The 20626-nt window shown below is 35.8% G+C and overlaps 4 protein-coding genes across 5 annotated transcripts; all 4 read right to left on the bottom strand.

Moving 5' to 3' along the window:
• Window positions 1–1461: 1461 nt before the first annotated feature.
• Window positions 1462–10480, bottom strand: LOC112511224 (S-adenosyl-L-methionine-dependent tRNA 4-demethylwyosine synthase). Of its 2 annotated transcripts, XM_025116755.1 has the most exons (9): window positions 9537–10480; window positions 9047–9162; window positions 7694–7869; window positions 3570–3760; window positions 3379–3465; window positions 2768–2925; window positions 2470–2680; window positions 1816–1969; window positions 1462–1739 (listed from the first exon to the last, which is right to left on the bottom strand). In XM_025116755.1, exons 1-8 carry the CDS (start codon window positions 10449–10451, stop codon window positions 1829–1831), a joined length of 1995 nt encoding a protein of 664 aa, XP_024972523.1. In that variant the 5' UTR covers window positions 10452–10480; the 3' UTR covers window positions 1462–1739; window positions 1816–1828. The 2 variants fall into 2 exon arrangements, with proteins under 2 accessions (XP_024972523.1, XP_024972522.1); XM_025116754.1 differs by having other exon boundaries at window positions 1462–1969.
• Window positions 10481–11784: 1304 nt separating this feature from the next.
• LOC112511460 (glucose and ribitol dehydrogenase-like) lies at window positions 11785–14005 on the bottom strand. Its single transcript, XM_025117083.1, has 4 exons — window positions 13839–14005; window positions 13349–13725; window positions 12123–12478; window positions 11785–12028 (listed from the first exon to the last, which is right to left on the bottom strand). The coding sequence occupies exons 1-4, from the start codon at window positions 13959–13961 to the stop codon at window positions 12006–12008; spliced, it is 879 nt and encodes a 292-aa protein (XP_024972851.1). The 5' UTR covers window positions 13962–14005; the 3' UTR covers window positions 11785–12005.
• A 1239-nt stretch (window positions 14006–15244) lies between these two features.
• On the bottom strand, window positions 15245–17687 carry LOC112510897 (agglutinin-like). The gene is made up of 5 exons (XM_025116250.1): window positions 17568–17687; window positions 16457–16669; window positions 16059–16346; window positions 15592–15825; window positions 15245–15502 (listed from the first exon to the last, which is right to left on the bottom strand). Exons 1-5 carry the CDS (start codon window positions 17685–17687, stop codon window positions 15245–15247), a joined length of 1113 nt encoding a protein of 370 aa, XP_024972018.1.
• Window positions 17688–18610: 923 nt separating this feature from the next.
• On the bottom strand, window positions 18611–20410 carry LOC112511436 (jacalin-related lectin 3-like). The gene is made up of 4 exons (XM_025117051.1): window positions 20307–20410; window positions 19892–19940; window positions 19586–19780; window positions 18611–18966 (listed from the first exon to the last, which is right to left on the bottom strand). The coding sequence occupies exons 2-4, from the start codon at window positions 19892–19894 to the stop codon at window positions 18631–18633; spliced, it is 534 nt and encodes a 177-aa protein (XP_024972819.1). The 5' UTR covers window positions 19895–19940; window positions 20307–20410; the 3' UTR covers window positions 18611–18630.
• Between the last annotated feature and the right edge of the window lie 216 nt (window positions 20411–20626).

The raw sequence follows: 20626 nt of genomic DNA on the forward strand, positions 1-20626 counted from the left end.
GTAACCGAGTAAAATGGTTTAATAGGTAAAAAAAAATTGTTCCTAATCTTACATCAATCAAACCCCTCGCATCCAACGGCATCATCCCCACCTCGCAACCCCATTTTTGCGATCCTTCATACCTCCCACTTTTTGATGTGTTCTTTGTCTTTCGATTCTACTTCTTTTATAACAATTACTGATAGAAAATAGAGATCGATGACAAATGGCCAACGACGGTGATAAGCAGTGACAGAAAACGGTCGACAACATGATAGTAATGGACGACAAGAGGGAGTGATGACGTTGGGTGTAAAGAGTTTGAATGACATATAGTTTCGAAACAGTAAAATTGATTTACAATTTTTATTTTAAAATCTTCCTAACCAGCTACATGTAGGTTTTTAGTCAAAAGAATGTAAGTAACTAGTTTCTAAAAATTTGACGTTTTAGCTACTCAAAATAAATATTCAGTTACTTAGTCATTCAAAATAACGAGTGAAACTTTCCATAACTGGAAAGCGGAGACCCACGAAGGCGAGATRATCCCAAAGCGAGAATGAAGCTAGAGCCATTACTTGACCAATAACGTGAGAGAATTTCACGCCCCTTCCCCAAACTGGGTGGAAATGTAGGATTCGGGGAAGGCTTTCCTTCGTTGTTGACTTATACTGATACCGGCCAATAGCCCAATCTTTTAGTCTCAGAACTAATTGTTTATCTAGTAACCACTCTTTGCTTTGATGAGTTGAGTGAAATGAAAGTCACTTTTGATCCTATATCGCAACATCATGACTCGTTAATGAAACCAACATGGGCTTGAGTCATCAACTCCAACAAATTCTCTATTTTAGAAATTTCAACATTAATTATATATTAAATAATCTATAAATGTATCATCACGGTACATTTTATCAAAAAACTTTACATCTATACTATATTATAAAACATTTGACAAAAACTCTTAAAAACCATTTTTATGCATGAAATACTGTTTTATTGATGCAAAATTACAAGTAAATTGTGCGTATGTACAGCTTATTAAAACTGCATGTTTAAATTTGTGTAACTAACTTTAGATAAATATAATCGAAAGGATAAACTTCTCATTTTAAATATAAAAAATTTAAAATATAATTAAAATAATCATTGAATTATAACAAAATACTTAGTTATTATCTTTATAAAAAAATATTAAACAAAAAATAAAAAAATAAATTAAAGAAATACATAAAAAAAAATTTTTAATAATTAATTTGGTACTAATATCAATTTTTTTTCCAATTCTTTATGATAGTCTTCATATTTATATCTTATTTAAAAATAAAAACATTATCGCTTTCTCAAAATCATATAAAATAATATTATAACATCGACTGAGACAAAAAAAAAACACAAAACATTAAAATCAAGATGTATCTCACAACATTGTGCGAGTACCCTTCTAATAAAATAACAATACATTCAATATCATCACTCATATTAAATTTTAAAGGTGAGGTGAACCATTAATGAACCTATTAATGTCATCATCCATTTAATCATGTAGCCATTTGCTATTAGCATTCATTTTCTCAGAAGTAGAATTATCCTGGATACATTGATAGGTGGTATAAATGTAAGTGTTATTTCAAGCAAAACTAAAACCTCTACCAAAATTGTACCTTCCAACTTCAAATAAGCTTTTACAAAAATTTCAACCAACACCACTCTGGGAGTGATAAAGTCTCTGCTGCTTTCAAACCATCATCATATAAAAACTACAAGCAAATTCAGTTGAGAGAATTTGGGTAAGATTTATGCAGATATGAGTTGTGATGATAATTTTTCACACACCTGCTCTTGTCTGTCAACGGCTTGATTTGTGATTCCTTTCTTTCTTATACCGAGCCTGTTCTGGATCAAACCCGCCTTCGTTAGCTCCATAGACCGCCCAAGATGGAGTAGGGGCCATGTATTCGTTGCTGCCAAAAGGTTCTCCCGAAGCCACCTAATTTTCATTTGGGCAAAATCTTTAGATACATGAAAAATCCAATGATTACAAAAAGTTGAAAGGGTTAGTGGCCCAGCAGTACCCAAGTTACCGTTAGATCCCAAAAAGCCTGGAGGTCAAGGTTCAAACCTTGAGTTTGGTATGCAAACAGGACCGGACAGTACACGACGGGCAATAGTTGATGTAGGTGGATGAAAGAATTGAGCAAGGTTTTAGAGTTTTAATTTGACATGGGTAGTTTAGTAAATTACCAATCTTTGTCCATATCTTTGATTTTTGTTCCACCTATTTTGGCGGGACAAGAAAAAAAATGCAGTTTTGTCCCATTCAGTCTTGTCCTGGTCTAAGTTTCACACCAAACATGGGACAACAAGTTTTTGTTCTATCCTGTCACGCTTACCAAATGCGCCCAGGTGACAAGTTTGTGTGAGTTTTATGTATATAAATATTATATGTACTTCTAAAAAAGTCCAAGGAAATCAGATGAAGCTACTAACCAAGTCATGAAACTTCTCGTAGTCAATCCATGTGTGCCACTGACCATCAATCTTGAATTTATCGACTTTCGCAAGAAGAACACAACAAGAGTGCACGTGCTCGCAAGCAACCTCATACTCCCCATTGCTCTTTTCAGCCAAGGCCTCCGAAAAAGCTTTCACATCCGCATGCCAAGGCACGTTGTCCATAGTCAACTTTGAAGTAGCAGACCTGTGATAATCGTTGTTTCTATACTAAGCACCCAAATGGTAAAATATATAGGAAAGACGGATTTTTAATTCTATGGTAAGTACTTACGTTCCACAATAGGTAACACCTTTAATTTCAACAAAATCAGGGTTTCCAATGCCAAAGAGGCTAGAATATGCATCTACGTCCTCTGTGTTCCATCCTTTAACGAGTGTCAAACGATACACAGTCCGCTGTTGCTTATCCCTCAAAGCTTTCAGTGAATCCTGAAATTCATGTTAACAATGTAAGACAGCAGACAGCATACTTGGGTGGGAACAAAAATATCAATTTAGGTGACAATGAACCATGATAAGGCAAAAAGATTTTGCTAAAGCATATGACTGCCCCCTCTGAAGCGCCTACACCATACTGGTCCCACGGCCATGATTAAGGAGGTAATCGTGTGTCCCAGGTTGTTAGTGCCTGGAGTCGAGCCCCAGACCGCCCATTCATTCTGCAAGGACACCCACTAGGCAAAAAGATTGTATTTCTTCATTTCCCAAATGCAAGCGTGTTCCTTTGTTCTTTTTTCTAATTTCTTTTGTTCATTTTTTGAGAGGGAAGCGGGGGGGATTTATCATAATTCGCATTACAACATGGATCTCAATGTATAAGACATGCATTTGGCATTTGCATTCATAGGGACAAAAGATCTTATGCCACAAGAAGATACATACAACAAACCGTTCCCAGAAGTCCCCGAAGAGTGGTCTGTCAATTGCCTTCATGCTGTCCTTTGTTCCAGCATCTACACTGACATATAACTGCCCAACTCAAGGAAACAGAACCATGTAAATACACAGACCAATGAGCAAATCACTCAAAAAATCTAACAAACCAAAGGACAACGGATAAGAGGCATGCTAACCTGTGTGATGGGTGTTAGTGACACAATCTTCTCGGGAAACTGTGCATTTGTCACAAGAAAGGTGGAAATTCGCCTTTGGTGGAGCTCTTCTATAAGTGAATTGATCTCAGGGTACATGATAGGCTCCCCAACAAGTGACAAGGCACAATGCCTGGGTAACAAGCCTTCTGATAAGCGCTCTGCTGTGACACCTGCAGGTATATAATTCCAATAAATTCAAGGAGTCAATATTACATTCAAGTAGTGACTAAATATAAGTATTAACATCTAAAGGCACTTTGTTACCATTTCTCGATTTGTGACTAACTGCAGTATATAAAACGGACATGAAAACAGTTCTCCGATTGATAGAAGCCATGAAGTTCAAATATAGAGTACCAATTCATACCCAGTTCAATAACATAATGATTACTTCTGTTTATAACATAATGATGAAAACACACTGAACTCATGGTGGGTTAAAATAGGATACAATATCAAGCAAACACACCTAGTAAATTCCATGCCGAGGAAGGGCCTGAAGAGGGTAGGATGTATTAAGACCTTTTCCTCTATTCCAAGGGATAGAGAGATTTTCTGTGAAGACCCTGGGCTTGCAAACCAAAAATAAAAGAAACAAGAGAGCAAGCCACTTGAAATAGGATAGAATGAAGCATACACAAATGCTCAAGTTTTCAACATATAAAAGCCGAGTGCCATTGTCCAAGCCAACGACGCAGGCTTTTGTATACCCAAGTTGAAGTGGGGCTGAATCACCAGGGACTACATGATCAGCTTACTACAGACACTAACACGGCATAAAATATGTGATACTGACATGGATAAATCACGTGTCTGCTCACTTTACAGGATTCCTTAGAGTACTTGCCTACACGGCTACACTTCATATGTTTGAAGGAGTTGGCCTGCATCTCATGCTCCTTGTCTCTTCTATAGATGGCCATATTGTTCCCAAGAGTCTCGAGTGTTCTTTTTATTCAAAAGCATATATAAAGTTTAATAAACATAAACTAAAGTAATGGCATGTCAAGGTTTGACCGTTAACTTAAACTAAGTTACAAAGAATCCCCACAGTTGACTCGATTTTATGTACAATCTGCAAGTCCCCAAAATGTCTTTGGCTTACAACTGAAGACCCTTCTCATGTGCTCCCCTGACTGGGCAGGTTAAGTGATCCTCATCAAAATCCCTGAATGATTCTGTATTTGCTAGTTCCTACTATTCTCCAAAGGATATAGATATAGAAGTTCCACATCCACATGTGTTTCAAGAGTGAACATGTCAAAATGTAGTGGCATATCTACAGAATCACGCCATTTCTTGATGGTAGAAGTGAATAATCGATAGGTACCTCATGAATTGGATCTCCTAGTTAGGATCAGCATCTATCTTTAAAGTCAGTCTTATTATCTGTAGAAATTCGATCCTCAGAATCAATTATTTGATGACTGAATAAAAGATAGTAAAGCTATTTTATTAATTGTGTCAAACAGATGCCTTTGGTTACCCTGAATGTGGCCCTCATCAGCTCATGTTTCTTTGGTGTAAAAACCGAGACCTAGTTCCTTTAGGGTGCATTTGGTACACTGGACAGGATAGAACAAGACAGAACAGAATAAGGATACCTGTTCCACGTTTGGCAGAACTTTTACGTGGAACAAGACTGTTCCACCCTCATCCCATGAAACAAGATGAAACAGACTTATATTTTACCAATATAACCTGAAAATAAACCTCGTTCTTTTCTAAAACATCAAATACGCATCAATCTTTACATACTATTTATTGTATTTTATATTATTTAAACTTTCATTTTACTGTCCTCAAAGTATTATTTTTATATAGTTTCTATATTTTGATAAATCTATGCAATTTATTAAATTACTAATAATAAAAACAATATAGAAAAGGTATAAAATAAAAATTGGAAACTACATAAACTTTTTTTATTTTGATGTCATTTAATCGTCTTGACGAAAACTTCCTAATGATGTATTTTGTTATAAACGATATTTATTTTATTGTAATTTAATAAAGTACATAAATTAATCAAAATATATAAACACTGATTAGGGGTAAATTGGTAATTTTATCTGTTCTGTACTGTCCACTTCTATCTTACCAAACGTTGAACAGTTGTTTTGTCCTATTCGGATACCAAACGCACCTTATTGTTTTTCAGAAAATCCTCTCTCTTCTCCCAAAATCTGTGCTTCACCACTCTGCATCAAAGCGTGGTTCCTCCATCAGCTTCTTATTCTTGAGTGTTTAAGAAAAGAATATTGTTAACCCTCGCATTCAAAAAATCGTAGAACATGACCGTCACCGTCATCAATTCAAACCCCAGTTGTCACAGCTATCACAACTACCATCAAAATCTAGCTTTCGTCAATGCCACTGATATGGTTGTTTGTAATTACACAAAATCTAGTGGCTGCTTTGTAACTTTTTGGGAGTTCAGGAGGTAACATGCAAATTTGGAAATTCTGGGGGATGCTACATAAATTCTAGAAGTTGAGATACAGATAGTAATTTCAAATTTTTCAAAACACGTTCTGTAATTTCTAAAAGTTAAATGTCTTTTCTGCAAATCCTAGAAGTTTAGAGGGATTTCTATAAATTAATTTATCATCGCAAATGCATTTGGTGATGAGATGATTAATGTTTGTTGTGGCATTATAACAATGAATGTAGCCCATGTTTTACTTGGAAAGTCAAGGGTGCATCATTTGTGGTAAGCATGACAAAGAAGAAAACCCATGTTGCAGAGTATCATTTGAGAGCCAAAGTTGACAAACACATGCCTAGATATTAATAACTATAGAATGGTGACCAAAAACAAGGTGGCAAATAAAGCCATTACTGAGACCGAAAAGCAGAATACAAAAGATAACGCGGTCTGCGGTCACATCCATACAATAAGATTGTTGCACAACTGGGTTCTTAGTATATTAGGATAATTCTTAGTATTTATCTTACTATTTTTCTTATAATCTTTAGGATAAGTATTCAGAGGATAAACAACCATCTTTGTTATTAGTCTCACTATATATGGAGATGTAATCCATACAATAAGATTGTTGCACAACTGGGTTCTTAGTATATTAGGATAATTCTTAGTATTTATCTTACTATTTTTCTTATAATCTTTAGGATAAGTATTCAGAGGATAAACAACCATCTTTGTTATTAGTCTCACTATATATGGAGATGTAATCCTCGTCATTGATTGTCTGAAACAATCTCACTTGAGATGCCTTTAGTTATACAGAGGATGATACTCGAGATATCCTAGTGTTTCTTTGGTGTGAAGCCCTAGAAACCCCATGTTCCTTAATTGTTTTTCACAATCCTTCTTTTCTTCCAAATCTGCCCTACATCAGCTACAATAACATTATCAATGATAAGAAGACAAACGCTACTATCAGCATCTGAGGAGCAGCAATCTAGACATAAAAGAGGAGTTGTGCACAAACACTTCCATGGACATGTACATTACAATGGACATGCTCAGTTTGTGATTGTGACCGTCAATGAGGGAGACAAGGTGTAGAGAGGCCAAGGTGGCACAAAGACTAGATCTGTACCTTTGGCAGGATGCCCACTGCCTATAGATCATGATGATAGTGAGATAAGAGAATGAACCACCATTTGATAGTTCTGATGCAAATGAGGCTAAATGGACTCCTAGGATATGGAACACGGAAGAATCCCAAAAGACCAGGCCAGCCTATACTTTACAATGACAAGGATTTCAGACTAAAAAGAGAAGTCCTACAATTGTGCTAGTCCAAGTTGAAACACCAACGATTCAACTAGTCACAAGAAGCTGTAAAGGAATGGATGACATTTCTAAGGCTCTTAAAAATTAAACCATGAATACCGCATAGAGGGGGGGGGGGGGGGGGAGAGAAACAGCACCTTCCACTAAAAAGGGGAGCAAACTGGAAACAATTCAAACCAACACATATGCAGTTGCCTCTGATAATTGACAGACATGGTGATGCCAAAAAAACAAGTAAAGCATAAAATATGCAAGTATATGATGTGGCTAGCATTTTTTGCTCATAGCCTATGGTAACACTGGCAAACAAGGTCATCAGACACAAATTTATGAGACCCACCTGGAACTCCTTTCATTTGCTTTATCATTTTCTTATGCTGTTCTATGGCAGAATTCACAATCAATAATGGGTCATCCATCTTCCACTGCCAACTTTTTCCAACAGGATTCGTGTGATGTCTCCAACAGAAAACACATTTATTTGCACATGCCAAACTTGGTGTTGCCTCCATGCACCTGTTGCCATGAAAGCAAAGTTATAAATGTGTACTACAATAATATAGAAGAGACACAAAATACAATGAAATAAAACAAAACCCTCATCTTTATAATATGACAATTGCCCAAATGCATGAAATCAATGTAAATGCCTTTTGTCGGGCATGAACAGGATGGCATGAACCTACAGATCTATAATTGGTACAATATTTCCAATAACAATCAGAGAGCAGGTTGGAATAAATGTTGCATAGTCTTACATTGATAGTATCTTAACTGGTCAACAAATACATGCATATGATATGTTTTATATGCTGTAAGTTATACGAATATCTGAAAAACAGAACTATCAGGACACAAGAAATACAGATCTCTAACTTCAATAAGTTACCTACATGATACATATTTGTAAAGCACCAACAACTCAGAAAGCAAGAGTGTGTCGTATTGGCACTTAATGCATTATGCAACTGGTACATGTTCTCAAAGGCGGAACCAGAAAAGTTTTTTAAGTGGTGCCATGGTGGTACCATTTGACTACAAGGAAAAGAATCCATGGAAAATTTTCATAAAATTATTATAGATTTGTTGGTTGATTCCTTGCCCTTGAACAAAAAGAGCACGTGTTCGAAACCTGTCTTCTAAATTTTCTAAAAACAAGAAAACTATATATTAAGCCCCAAAATTTAAGCAGAAAAGCAAGAAATTTGACAAAAGCAGGACTCGAACCCGGGCCTTTTCTACAAAGGCAGTAACATTAACAACCATTTCTGGCATTACAAACTTGTGCCATCGGTTTAGTTTCAAAAAAATATAAGAGCACCCAACGAAATGATAGTTACCTACATGTAACGCACCAAGAAGAAAGAGTGTAGTATTGGCACTGTATGCAATATGCAACCGGTACATGTTCTCACAGGCGGACCCATGATAGTTTTTTAAGTGGTGGTACCCATAAGAAGAAAAAATCAATGGGATTCTTTCATAAAATTGCTAATAGAATGGTTGGTTGGTTCCTTGCCCTTGGACAAAAAGAACCCCGTGTTCGAACAGTCTCCTAAAAACACAAAAAGTATATAAAGACATTATGCAGGTTCACGGCAAGGGCATAATTTTTTAACACCGTCTCATAGATAATAATTGCAAGTGTACATCAGAATTTTAAGCTCAAGGCTACAGCAAACAAATTACTCACCTGTGACTCTCGATTCCATAAAAAGAGTGTTTATAGCAACCTCCACGCCCTCTGAGTTGCGATTTAGTCCACCTACATATTTTGACACCGCTGTGTGAACCAATGATCTTATAACCCTGCAATTCACACAATAGAAACAACCCTTTAGCATTAAAACTGCCACTGGAATAAAAACCTGAAGAGAGTACTTTCAAATTTCAAAAAAGAGTCATCGCTGATCTTATATGTCCTAAGGGTAGAGGTGTGGGTGTAGTCTATATGCGTGAGGTATGGGTTCGAGCCCAGGCACCGCCCCTCTCCCAATGGGATGCATGCGCAGTTTACCTTGCAATGGGAGCGTTTTTTCAAATTTCAGAGAAAATCATACCCTATTAAGGTTATAAAATGCAATCACTAAGGAGTTTCTAGGGTGAGATTGATGTAAGAAACATGATCATCTTTACCCAAGAGAACAGAACCAGATTACAAACAAGATCAATTATGAATATACCTGCTTTGTCAGGCTAGCCCTGATCACAGGAGTTACCATTTCTTTCACCCCATTCTTTTTTCCATTACTCGTAATCACTCCCACATCTTTCTTTGAAGGTGCTTTGCCAGCAATATCTTCTAAATCGACGATATCAGATTCCGCTCCATTTTCTTCATCTTCATCCTCATAATCATCATCTTCGTCATAATCTGATCCATTGATCATCTCATAACCGTTCTCATTGCCATTTTCTCCGATTAAATCACTCCCATTTCCACTCAACTCGCCTACTTTCAAAACCCTAATCACTTCTTTACTCCAAATACCAAAGGCCTTATCTAACTCACCCTCATCAACATCCCCTTCACAGAGAGGCAAAATCTCCATTGCGCCAAGACAGCGCATTTTCGTTGAAAACCCTCTCGCAACTGCGTTAAAATTATCTCCATAAGCGCTGCTCCCAACTCCAAATACAGCAAATTTGCATTTACTAAGCAACAGAGACCCGACTCTGAAGTCCTCGGCACTCTCCGACAACCAATTCGACAAGAAAACGCCGTTGGACGGCGGATTTCCGTCTTCCCATGTGGATGCGATAATCAAAACTAGGGTTTCTTGATGGAGGTCTTCGGGTTCATATGAGTTAGGGTCAACAAGGTCAAATGGAAGGTTATTGGAGGCCAAGAGTTTGGCGAGACGTTGAGCTAGAGTCTTTGAGGTGCCTGTTTGAGAAATGAAGAAGAGTTTTCCTTTTCGAGTAGCGGAGGAGAGACTAGGGTTTGAGGAAGATGGGGAGAGTTTAAGGTGACGAAGACGGCGGGACCTGTAGAAGCAGTAGAGAGTGGTGGCGGAGAGGAAAGCGAGGACGGTTAGATGTGTTGTAAGAGAGGTGGTGGATATTCTGGTGGCGGTGGCGGTTCCGGTGGAGGACATCGTTGTGGAGGTGGCGCGCGGTTGAGATTGTGTGGAGGCTCCGTTAGTTTAAAGTGGCGTATAGAGGTGACACAGTTCGAAGTTCAAACCCAAACAAAATTCATATTTTAATTTGAGTTTTTTTTTTTTTTTTAAAGTGTTTGAATGATAAAAAACGTTAACAGTAAGGTGGTGTCCGATTGGTTTAAGCTTAGGTTTTAAAGGTTAGAAGTGTCTGAAGATTTCAGGTTCAAATTCTAAGGAGGAATAAAAATCTTGTTGTGACCATGAAGGTTCAAATACAGTGACCCCGGACTACCCAGAAAACAAGTGGTCGTCATGAGATTAGTCGGCTCTCATAGCAGATTGATCCAGATCAATAAGAAAAACAATTTGGTTCAAAAAATATTTTTAAAACGAATGAAATCTGTTAATGTTTCCATAGGATTTTATTGAATTTAAAGGAATTGAAATTAAAATACATCATAATCTCCGAAGGATTTTTTTGGATTCGAAGTAGAAACATCATGTATATGTTTACTTCCTCGTACAAATCATATGAACCATGCTCAAAATAAATTTGTACGTAAAATTATATTTTATTACAAGTCTCATGAAAACTCATTTATTTATTGTCGATCGAGTATTAATAGCTCTTATTGAAAAAATCTACACATTTCAAACCATGATATCTACACATTACCAATATTTTCACATAATTAACACAATTTTTCGTCAAGCAATGTGTTCCATTTTCTTGTTTAAAGTTTAGATTTTTAAAATTAAACCCAACAACTTTGAACACCAGTCTAAACCATGAAATTGTGAATATGAGATATGAAGTTATGGGATTCGATAAATACTTAAAAACAAAACTAGGGATATAAAAATTATGAGATATAGTTCGAGTTTTCTTTCCAGAATCAAACTCCTTTCTCTAAAACTCACGACTTTTCAAAATATAGGAAGGTGAGCGATCAGAAAAAGGTATAAGAAGGTCAACGATCAGAAAAAGGCATGAACTCACGACTCTTCAGTTGGGTTGCTAAAGGGGTGTTCAATACATACAAACAAAAACACCCATGTTATTTGCTATAGGATCCATAGCAATGAACAAAGGTAAAACCGCCACCACATTGTTTACTGTAGAATCCATACAACGAACAAAGGTAAAACAACAGCTCTCGACTTTCCAACCCTTTGACTCATGAATACCCGTTCAATCATATCCTGTTCACTTGTACAAATCTTATGCTAGACATTACACTATACTTATTTTATGGTTGCACATTTTCTCTATCATGTAATTTCTCCAAGAGTCGTTTTTTATTAAAATCGCTAAACACAAAAAGAATTGACGACAAAATTCAAAACCAACTCTCATTATTTCGATATACATATATATATCTTGATACATATACATACATATACATATATATATATAATATATATATGTTTACACACAGGACAATTGAACTTAATGTAGATCTATATGGCACCACACTTTTTATTTTTGATATATCTACACAACGTTTACATGTGTTTTACACTTCTACAATTCCAAAGAGCCAACCATCAACCATTCACGATCATTCCACCTGAATCAAAATCAATCACCATCCAAAATAAACAATCCAATCCATAAAGTTCGAATAAAAAAAAAAGCAAAAGATAGACAGGTATAAGAGTTACCGTTAGGATGCAGAAATTGGCCAGTGAAGTAAGTAGAATCATCGGATGCAAGAAACACAAACGATGGGCTAATCTCATGGGGCTGAGCTGCCCTACCCATCGGAGTCTTTGACCCCCATTCTGATACATCACTCTCCTCCATGGATGCTGGTCGGATCGGGGTATAAACAGGGCCAGGGGCAACCCCATTTACTCGAATCCCTTTCTGCGCCAGCTGCAAAGCCAGTCCTCTTGTGAAGGACACTATTGCACCTTTTGTCGATGCATAATCCATCAACTCTGGGTTGCCCAAATACGCATCCACCGATGTCGTGTTGATGATGCTGCTCCCAACATTCATGTACCTCAACGCATGCCTGCGATTTTAACAATGAACTGAATGGTCAGCATCTTCAATCGGTCCGGGACGGACCCCAAGAGTTTTTGTGGTGTCACGTACCACCGTTTTGTTTTGTTACTCTGTCGTAGTATAAAAAATTATAAGCGTATCATGTTAATTTGTTGCATGTCATCGTATATATTTTAAAAACTACAACGAGACAAGTTTCTGTCTAGAGTTTGCTTGCAAATCTCTTTTTCCACCCAGACTAACCCGATATTCATAAACTGCATCTCCATAAAATAATACTAGAAGAGTACTCGCGCAATGCAGCGAGACACATCTCGATTTTAATGTTCTATTTTATTATTTGTCTTCGTCGATGTTACAATACGATTTTATGTGTTTTTAAGAAAACACTAATGATTTTATTTTTGAATAAAACATAAATTCGAAGATATCATAAAAATTAAAAAAAAAATATATCAATGTTAATATCAAATCAACTATTTAAAGTTTCTCATTTTTTATGTAATTTCTTTAAATTTTTTTATTATAATTTAATTTAAGTTTAATAACGAAATAATTTATTTTTAGTTTAATAATATAACATTTTATAAATATAATAATTAAGTATTTTGTTAGAACTCAATGATTATCCTAATTATATTTTAGATTTTTTATATTTAAAATGAGATGTTTATTTTGTATTTGGTTATGTTTATCTTCAGTTAGTTACACGAATTTAGATATGGTGCTTTAATAAGTTGTACTTACGCACAATTTACTTGCAATCTTGAGTTTTAAGTAATATATATTAATAAACAGTACTTTACGCATAAAAAATGGTTTTTAAGAGTTTTTGTGAAGAATATAGCATAGATAAAGGAAAAATAAAGAGTAAAACCTGCATAAGAAGAACTGAGAGAAAATATTGGTACTGAAAACCCTAACCAGACGATCCTCGGTGATTTCATCAAGGGAACTGGTCTTGTGCTGTTCTGCAGCATTGTTTACCAAAATATCAATACGTCCGTAGTTTTCCACGACTTCATCCACCACCTTTTTGCAGTTTTCGTCGAACCCAAGATCTGCAGCAATGGCTATGGGGTTCTTGGCATCACCAGTCTTGTTTTCAAGTAACAACCGCAGGGTGTCGTCTGCATCTTTATCCTCTCGGCCCTTCACAAAAGTGAAGGCCACCGTTGCACCTTCTTTCACGAACAGGTAACAAACAGCCCTCCCGATGCCTGAATCTCCTCCGGTCACCAGTGCCACCTTCCCCTATACCAGATAATGCATCGTTTATTTTATATATACATAAAATCATGCACTGGTTTCTTTAACTACAAGAAAACGATACAGAAAGAGATGGAAAGAGTAAAGGATATACAGACTTGAAGCTTTCCGGCAGGCTTGTAATTAGGGTTCATGAATTGTGGGGATGGATTCATGACATGCTCTAGCCCTGGTTGATGTTCTTGTTTCTGAGGTGGGAAATTTCGACCGTTGGTTGCCATTTTTTCCCCTCTTTGATCGATCTGAGTTACTGTTGTAAGTACACACCTCAGTGAAGCACAGAAGGTGGCGATATATAGTGGGAAAAAGAGAAGAAGCTGCATGCCGTCATTCTATTTGTCGCTAATGATTTGATAATACCACGTGTGACAGAAGTTTCACACGTCCTACTTCAGGTGTCTATGTGGCATGGAAACCTAGCTAAGCATTCAGGCAACAAAACCTAAAGATAAGCATTGATGTGTGTTTTTTTTGTCTTTTTGCTACAAATGGAAAGTGATATTTGGATATCCCTGCAAAAACTAGGGTTTGCTTATCAAATCTTTTGTAGGTAATTAATATAGGTGGGATTTGGAATTTGATTCTATTATATTTTTCCATTTAGAAACACAGAAAAGTTTAGAAAAACCCAATGAACTATCTCATTTTGAATGATTAAGTATCTGAACTATTTTTTTGAATGAAAAAACATTAAATTTTCTTATTTTAAACGATTAGGTCCCTAAACATTTTTTTCAATAAAATAAATCTTCAAATTTTTAAAAAATTGATTACTTACATTATTTTGACCATAAAAAGTTTACATGTAACTGACTAGAATTGTCTTACAGTAAACTACTTGTAACCCCCTAAAAATATATAAAAAAGAGGAACATTGATGGCGGAGGCCAATAGTGTGATAGTCGATATGAAGAACAGATAACGATGAGACGACAAGGAGCGGCGAATGGGAGTAATACCGTTGATTGTGAGGGGTTTGAAGGGGGTGGGATTTGAAAACGGTAAAACTGATTTAAGTTTCTTTTTTTACTTTAAAACTTTTCTAGTCGGTTACAAGTATAATCAATTTTTAGAAGTTTGATGCTTTATTTATTACAAAAAAAAAAATTTCAAGGATTTAATCATTCAAAATGTGAAAGCTAATGATTTTTTCACTTAAAAAACAGTTCAAAGACTTAATCATTCAATATGTGATAGTTCATTGGATTTTTATGAACTTTTCCTTATAAAACACTTGTTTTATAATGATCAATTAATTAAAACATCGTAGAAGTTGCTCCATCTACTATTGCAATGTATTTATTTTAGCCACAAGTGTCGAGACCAGCTCAGATAACCTTGACTAATTCCATTAAACCCTAGTAAACAACCACGAAAATTCCGAAGTGATTGAAGGAACTCAAACCGTTGCCCTCTAATGGCTTTATTAGGCATATCATATATGACATTGATGAAATATCCATCTTAGCAGAAAAGCTATACAGTAGGAAGACTTCCATCATTTTCAGAAATAGTCCATATGAACACCGATTGCACTTAAGAAACCATAATTCCTGCCATGAAAACCAACTACTTTCCCAGGAGATACACTTGAAGTGAAATAAGTATAGCCTGCACCAATTTCTTCTCCATAAGGCCCATGTTTCATCTTATTTGTGTGAAAAGTGATAGACGTTATAGCTTCCAATCCATTATATCCGTATACGGGTCCATAAAATCCTGAGATCCCAGTCAAATACTCATCTGTACCATCCAAATTAACCTGCCATCGTCAAGGTTCCATTGTTATCAGCCTAGAATGATCATGAGGTTGACGGAATGCTAAAAATCAGTGTGTTATTTTGTTCATACCGATTCGATTTGATCTCCACCTGTTCCTCCATGCATTGGCGATAAAACTACTTTAGCATCCCATTTAACGTATTTAAATTGCACAGAATAAATCACCTTCAACGACTCTCCAACGTGAACATGGACTTGTTTGACAGTAGAGAATACCCCATCATCCCAAGGTTTACCTCCAGAAACCCCCCAAGGTCCTGCCTCCCTTGGCATTGACATTCTAGATATACTGGTAGAACATAACTGTAGTGAAAAAAAATTCAATCACAAGTATATGTAAGGATATTTTTAACTTTAAAACAACATGAATAATCGATATTCATTATTCACAAATGAAATCTATGCAGATATATGGTTATCAAGATGCCAATTACTGATAACAACACAGTTTTAACTATTTATAGGTTTTTAGATAAGGCTTGAAACATAAATAGTTAAGAACAAGAATATGAGGAAAGAGACTTTAAGAAATGAACCTCATGCATGGAATTGTCTTTAGTTGTAGAGTTTCGACCAAATGCAAGTGATTCAGGCATCACATATATCCCAATAGCATCAAGGTGTGTGCTAACACGTCCATGAAATCCCACAATCACACCACCTTTCCCGTCATATGAAAATGGAGTACCAACATCCAACCCATAAGGACCATAATATTTCTGATTTGTGACAAAGCATAATGACTTCACGAACACATACCCAAAGTAGTTGCCAAATGTCCCACTTATTGACGTTAAGTATTCATTAGGGTAGTCGATGCAAATCTGTAGAATTCAAAACATGTCGTTCATTAGGAAAACTATTCCTTGCTTGCACATGTAAAACTCTAAAAATACAATGACATCAAACTGCATTCAGATAATATATCTGGTACCGTGTCCTTCTGATTGCCACAGATTCCACCATAATAGCCGCTTTCAATTTCACCTGTACGACCTTTGCTTTGGAATTTGATGAAATTGATAACCATCGAATGTGTAACAGTTATCTTTTTCGTGACACCTTTGGGCTTATAAGTCCAGCTTTTCCCCTTTGAACCACCCCATGGTCCATGACTTATGCATCCTTCATAATTATTTTTATCTCCCTAGAAACCATCCAAAAGAATAAGAACACATAAATTGATACCATTCTATTCTTCAAGTAAAACACAGCAAAAGATATAACTAAAACCTTACCATGAGGCTATTGAGATCTCAATTTAGAATGTTGCCAAACTTTCAACAGTATCAACTAGCAGCAACAATCAGCCCCAATGTATCTAAGCCATAAGGAAACACTACAAGATATTAATGCTACATGCTTGATCGTGGTGTACACAAAATCATGATAAACAACGGTGCAAAACTTTTGTATAGTGCTAATCAAAAGATCGAGCCATGCATAGTAAAATAGACATCAAGTGATTCGGGTATGCATCAAATTAAGTGTATAACAACAAACCCATAAAGAACGAAAGACGTTCTACATATGAACAATAGAAACACAATAAAATCACGTCACTCGTCCAATTTTAACATTTGATCGCACCCCTATCTCCAAGAATAGTCAAATGGGGCTTCTACAAATTCATGACAGTAATTCAGAATCATATGTCAGGTAATTTTCTGATGTAAACACCTCTTCTGTTAAACTCAATATCTTAACCCTTGCCAAGTCGAAAACTATGATAGATGTTTAACACTTCTCATATAATTCATGTAGTTATGGAATTCAATTCCCCTCACAACCAAAATGCTTGTTGAAAAGTGATTTATGTTCAGCAATACATCTCTCGAACCCTTTAACAATTAGAGTTGGCCTCCTTAACGTAAGCATATATCGAGACACAAACTTCACGTATCAATGGGCGGGGCACAATTTAACGAGATGCTATAATCATATTGTAACATTTTCGCCCTCATAAATCTGATTCATATAAGTATGATATAATTTCAAATAAATTTCAACGAATAGTTTTACACCCTAAAAACGAAAAGAACAACATGCTCATCGGACGGTAAACAACAGTGCTTGATTGCTTTTCGAATTTCAAATGAGCGAATACCATTTATCATATAAAAGAAACTGATCAGACGGGTTGAAAGATGAACCCTAATTACCATCTCCAATTGAAGAAATCAGAAGAAGGAAATGCAGATGCATAGAATATTGAAGAATACGAAGGCACAATCGTGAGGTGTGTATGGCTCTATATAGTTATGACAAGGAAGAAGAAGGCCGAAGGCGCAGAGAGATTGGAAAACGTAGAGAAGCCATGTCGCTTGATCTGCAACACAATATACGATCATTTTCCATCGCTATTCGCTAAGAAAACTATGATTTTCGTCCCTTGGTTTATGAAATATTGCAATTTTAATCCTTGTGGTTTGTAATTTATTGTTGTTTTTCTTCTTATTTGTATTTTATTGCTATTTTTTTTCCTCAGACCAAGTTTATTAAAATCCTCCATTTTGTTTAGGGGTATTTTAGTCTTTTTATTTTTTTCCCTTTTTGGTTTATTTTTTTTTTTTTTGGCATTTTAGTCTTCTTTATTTAATCGAGCTATATATTTTCTGATAAAAGAATTAATACTTAAAGAAATTATAATATTTTGTTATTATTTATGATAAAATAACTAAATATTTTTCATACAATTCGTTGTTTCATATTTTTTTATCATTATAGTTTTATTTCTTATCGGTTCGAATTTTGTCATTAATGTCATTCAAATGCAAGTCGTTGAGTATCATTCGCATGTATTTTAATTCTTTTTTTTTCGTTATTAGGGACTAAACGGTTAAACGTTTAAAGTGTATTGGTACATTCCTAGAATCGACCAATAGCAAGAATTGTTTGATCAAGAAAATTTTTGGGAACCCTTGCAATTGGCGAGCATGGTGACAATTTGGGGTATAGATTCAGAATTGTGTAAGGATCTCTTACCCGGTAAGTGCTTATCAGGTTATAAACGCTCACCATCAACCCATGTTGTTGGCCGGGAGTGTTACCTGATAGGTTTAGTATAAGTTTTAGATATATAAGGCTTGAATTATTAATGGTTAAACACTAAAAACAGAACAAAAATACCAAAATGGTACTTTTAGATACCATGGGATGAACCTCATGCGTGGACTTGTCTTCAAATGCAGAGTTTCGACCTAACACAAATGATTTAGGCATCACATAAATCCCAACAGCATCAAGGTATTTGCCAACACGGCCATGAAATCCCACAATTATTCCACCTTTACCATTGTATGAGAAACGAGTGCCCGTATCCGAGCCATAAGGACCATAACGGTTCTTATTCGTGACAAAACATAATGACATCACTACATCGAATCCTCCATAAACCGTCCCATTTATTGACACTAAATATTCATCAGGATAGTCGATGCAAATCTGCAGAATTGGAAACATGTCGTTCATCAGAGGCACTATTATTACTTGTTTGCAAATGTACAATAGTTAAGCTTGGGGGAAGATCTAGGCACCGCCAAAACCCTTGTGGCCATGGAGATTCACCTACCGACCTATGATGACTCCAGGCATTAGTTGGTAGCATAAGTTGGCCCAGATACCCCCGTTCACTCAAAAAAAATGTACACAAAACTGTTAGAATAAGTCCATTAATCTCCCATTACATCAAGCTACATTAAGGGGTTGTTTACCAACACAAATTGGGTAAGTGCTAACCAGGTAAAAGTGCGGTATGGGTAAGAGGTTCGGTCCGGGTAATCTTGCTAACTGAAAATGGTTGCTTACCAGTAATTGCATGCTAATAAAAACAATTTGGGCAAGCACTCTCCAACTCAGGGGCCATTTACTAAATGTTTACCAGACAAGCGCTTATCAGTATCACTTACCTTACCGATTGAGCATGACAAGGACCAAGACCAAGGTCTTAACTGGTAAGTGAGGAAAAAGTGCTTGCGGGGTTTAAAAAGCTTACCAACAATCTATTTTGATGGCAAAGAATGTTACATGATAAGTAAACAGCACCTAAGATAGTAGTTAGTACCCTATCAGTCTGATTGCCACCCTTACCACCAAAAAATGAAGCAGATTCGCTTTGGAATTTGATGGAATCAATAACCCCACCATGTTTAATGCTTATCTTCTTAATGAAACCTTGGGGCATAAAGTTCCATATTTTCCCCTTTGGACCACCCCATGGTCCAAGACTTATGCATCCTTCGAAATCGGTTGTAACTCCCTGCAAACCATCCAAAATCATAAAAGTTTTATGCAACACATAAATGATAATCGGTATCATAAATTGTGCTTCAAATAAGAACACAAGAAAAGATCAAAATTGAAACCCTACCATGAGGCTAAATGTAGATTGTTATCCAACCTTCAACAATATCTACTACCTGCATACAACAATTGGGTGGAGAATATACATAGTATAGTTAGTTCTAAATGACCTTATACTGGATATAAGAATCAGTGTATAAACTAATGCCTGTACATAGCAGCTAAAATTTGAGTCGACTTATGATAAAGGACTCTCAGACCTTTTTACACAACTAGTATATACATATACATATATATAGAACAAATAAACTCCAACGAAATTTACACCCTAAAAACGAAAAGAAGAAGATCATGATTCATCAGACGATCGATAGACAAGGGTGCAAAGAAGAGCATTATTAATCCGATTTTGCCATCAAACTTCAGTAGTGATTATGTAAGAAAAGAAAGTAGTTAAGGAGAGAAAGATGAACCCTAGTTACCTGTTTCAAGTGAAGAAATTGGAAGAAGGAAGCTGCAATTACATAAAATGCTGAAGAAGAAATGAAGGTTAACAATGGGCAGGGGCAGTGTGCTGGTGTTGTGTAGACCAAATAAGAACCCCACTCCCTCCTATCTACGTTTTCTACACCCCCACCTATATAATACAATAAAATAATTAAATTTTATTTATTTTATTTTTCAATTTTAACTCTTTAATATTTTTAGTTTTCACCCTTCAACTTTTTAAATACTTTTCTATTATACCCCTTAGGTTTTTTTTATCTATACTATAATTACATATTATTATTAATTAAGTATT

The sequence above is a fragment of the Cynara cardunculus genome (genome assembly GCF_001531365.2).
Source record: "Cynara cardunculus var. scolymus isolate 2C chromosome LG 4, CcrdV1, whole genome shotgun sequence".
Classification (NCBI taxonomy): Eukaryota; Viridiplantae; Streptophyta; class Magnoliopsida; order Asterales; family Asteraceae; genus Cynara; species Cynara cardunculus.

What these genes read in the sequence shown, in the direction of transcription:
- LOC112511224 (XM_025116755.1), bottom strand. Translation starts at nt 10,451, where the DNA reads ATGTCCTCCACCGGAACCGCCACCGCCACCAGAATATCCACCACCTCT. An exon ending in TATGGAATCGAGAGTCACAG is followed by an intron (nt 7,870 to 9,046) that starts GTGAGTAATTTG and finishes TCATGGCAACAG; the next exon opens with GTGCATGGAGGCAACACCAA. An exon ending in GGTGTTACCTATTGTGGAAC is followed by an intron (nt 2,681 to 2,767) that starts GTAAGTACTTAC and finishes CGATTATCACAG; the next exon opens with GTCTGCTACTTCAAAGTTGA.
- LOC112511460 (XM_025117083.1), bottom strand. Translation starts at nt 13,961, where the DNA reads ATGGCAACCAACGGTCGAAATTTCCCACCTCAGAAACAAGAACATCAA. An exon ending in AGCCTGCCGGAAAGCTTCAA is followed by an intron (nt 13,726 to 13,838) that starts GTCTGTATATCC and finishes TATCTGGTATAG; the next exon opens with GGGAAGGTGGCACTGGTGAC. An exon ending in CCAATTTCTGCATCCTAACG is followed by an intron (nt 12,029 to 12,122) that starts GTAACTCTTATA and finishes ATTTTGATTCAG; the next exon opens with GTGGAATGATCGTGAATGGT.
- LOC112510897 (XM_025116250.1), bottom strand. Translation starts at nt 17,687, where the DNA reads ATGGTAATTAGGGTTCATCTTTCAACCCGTCTGATCAGTTTCTTTTAT. An exon ending in AAGACAATTCCATGCATGAG is followed by an intron (nt 15,826 to 16,058) that starts GTTCATTTCTTA and finishes TTTTCACTACAG; the next exon opens with TTATGTTCTACCAGTATATC. An exon ending in GTGGAGATCAAATCGAATCG is followed by an intron (nt 15,503 to 15,591) that starts GTATGAACAAAA and finishes TGACGATGGCAG; the next exon opens with GTTAATTTGGATGGTACAGA.
- LOC112511436 (XM_025117051.1), bottom strand. An exon ending in GTGGCAATCAGACTGATAGG is followed by an intron (nt 18,967 to 19,585) that starts GTACTAACTACT and finishes CCAATTCTGCAG; the next exon opens with ATTTGCATCGACTATCCTGA.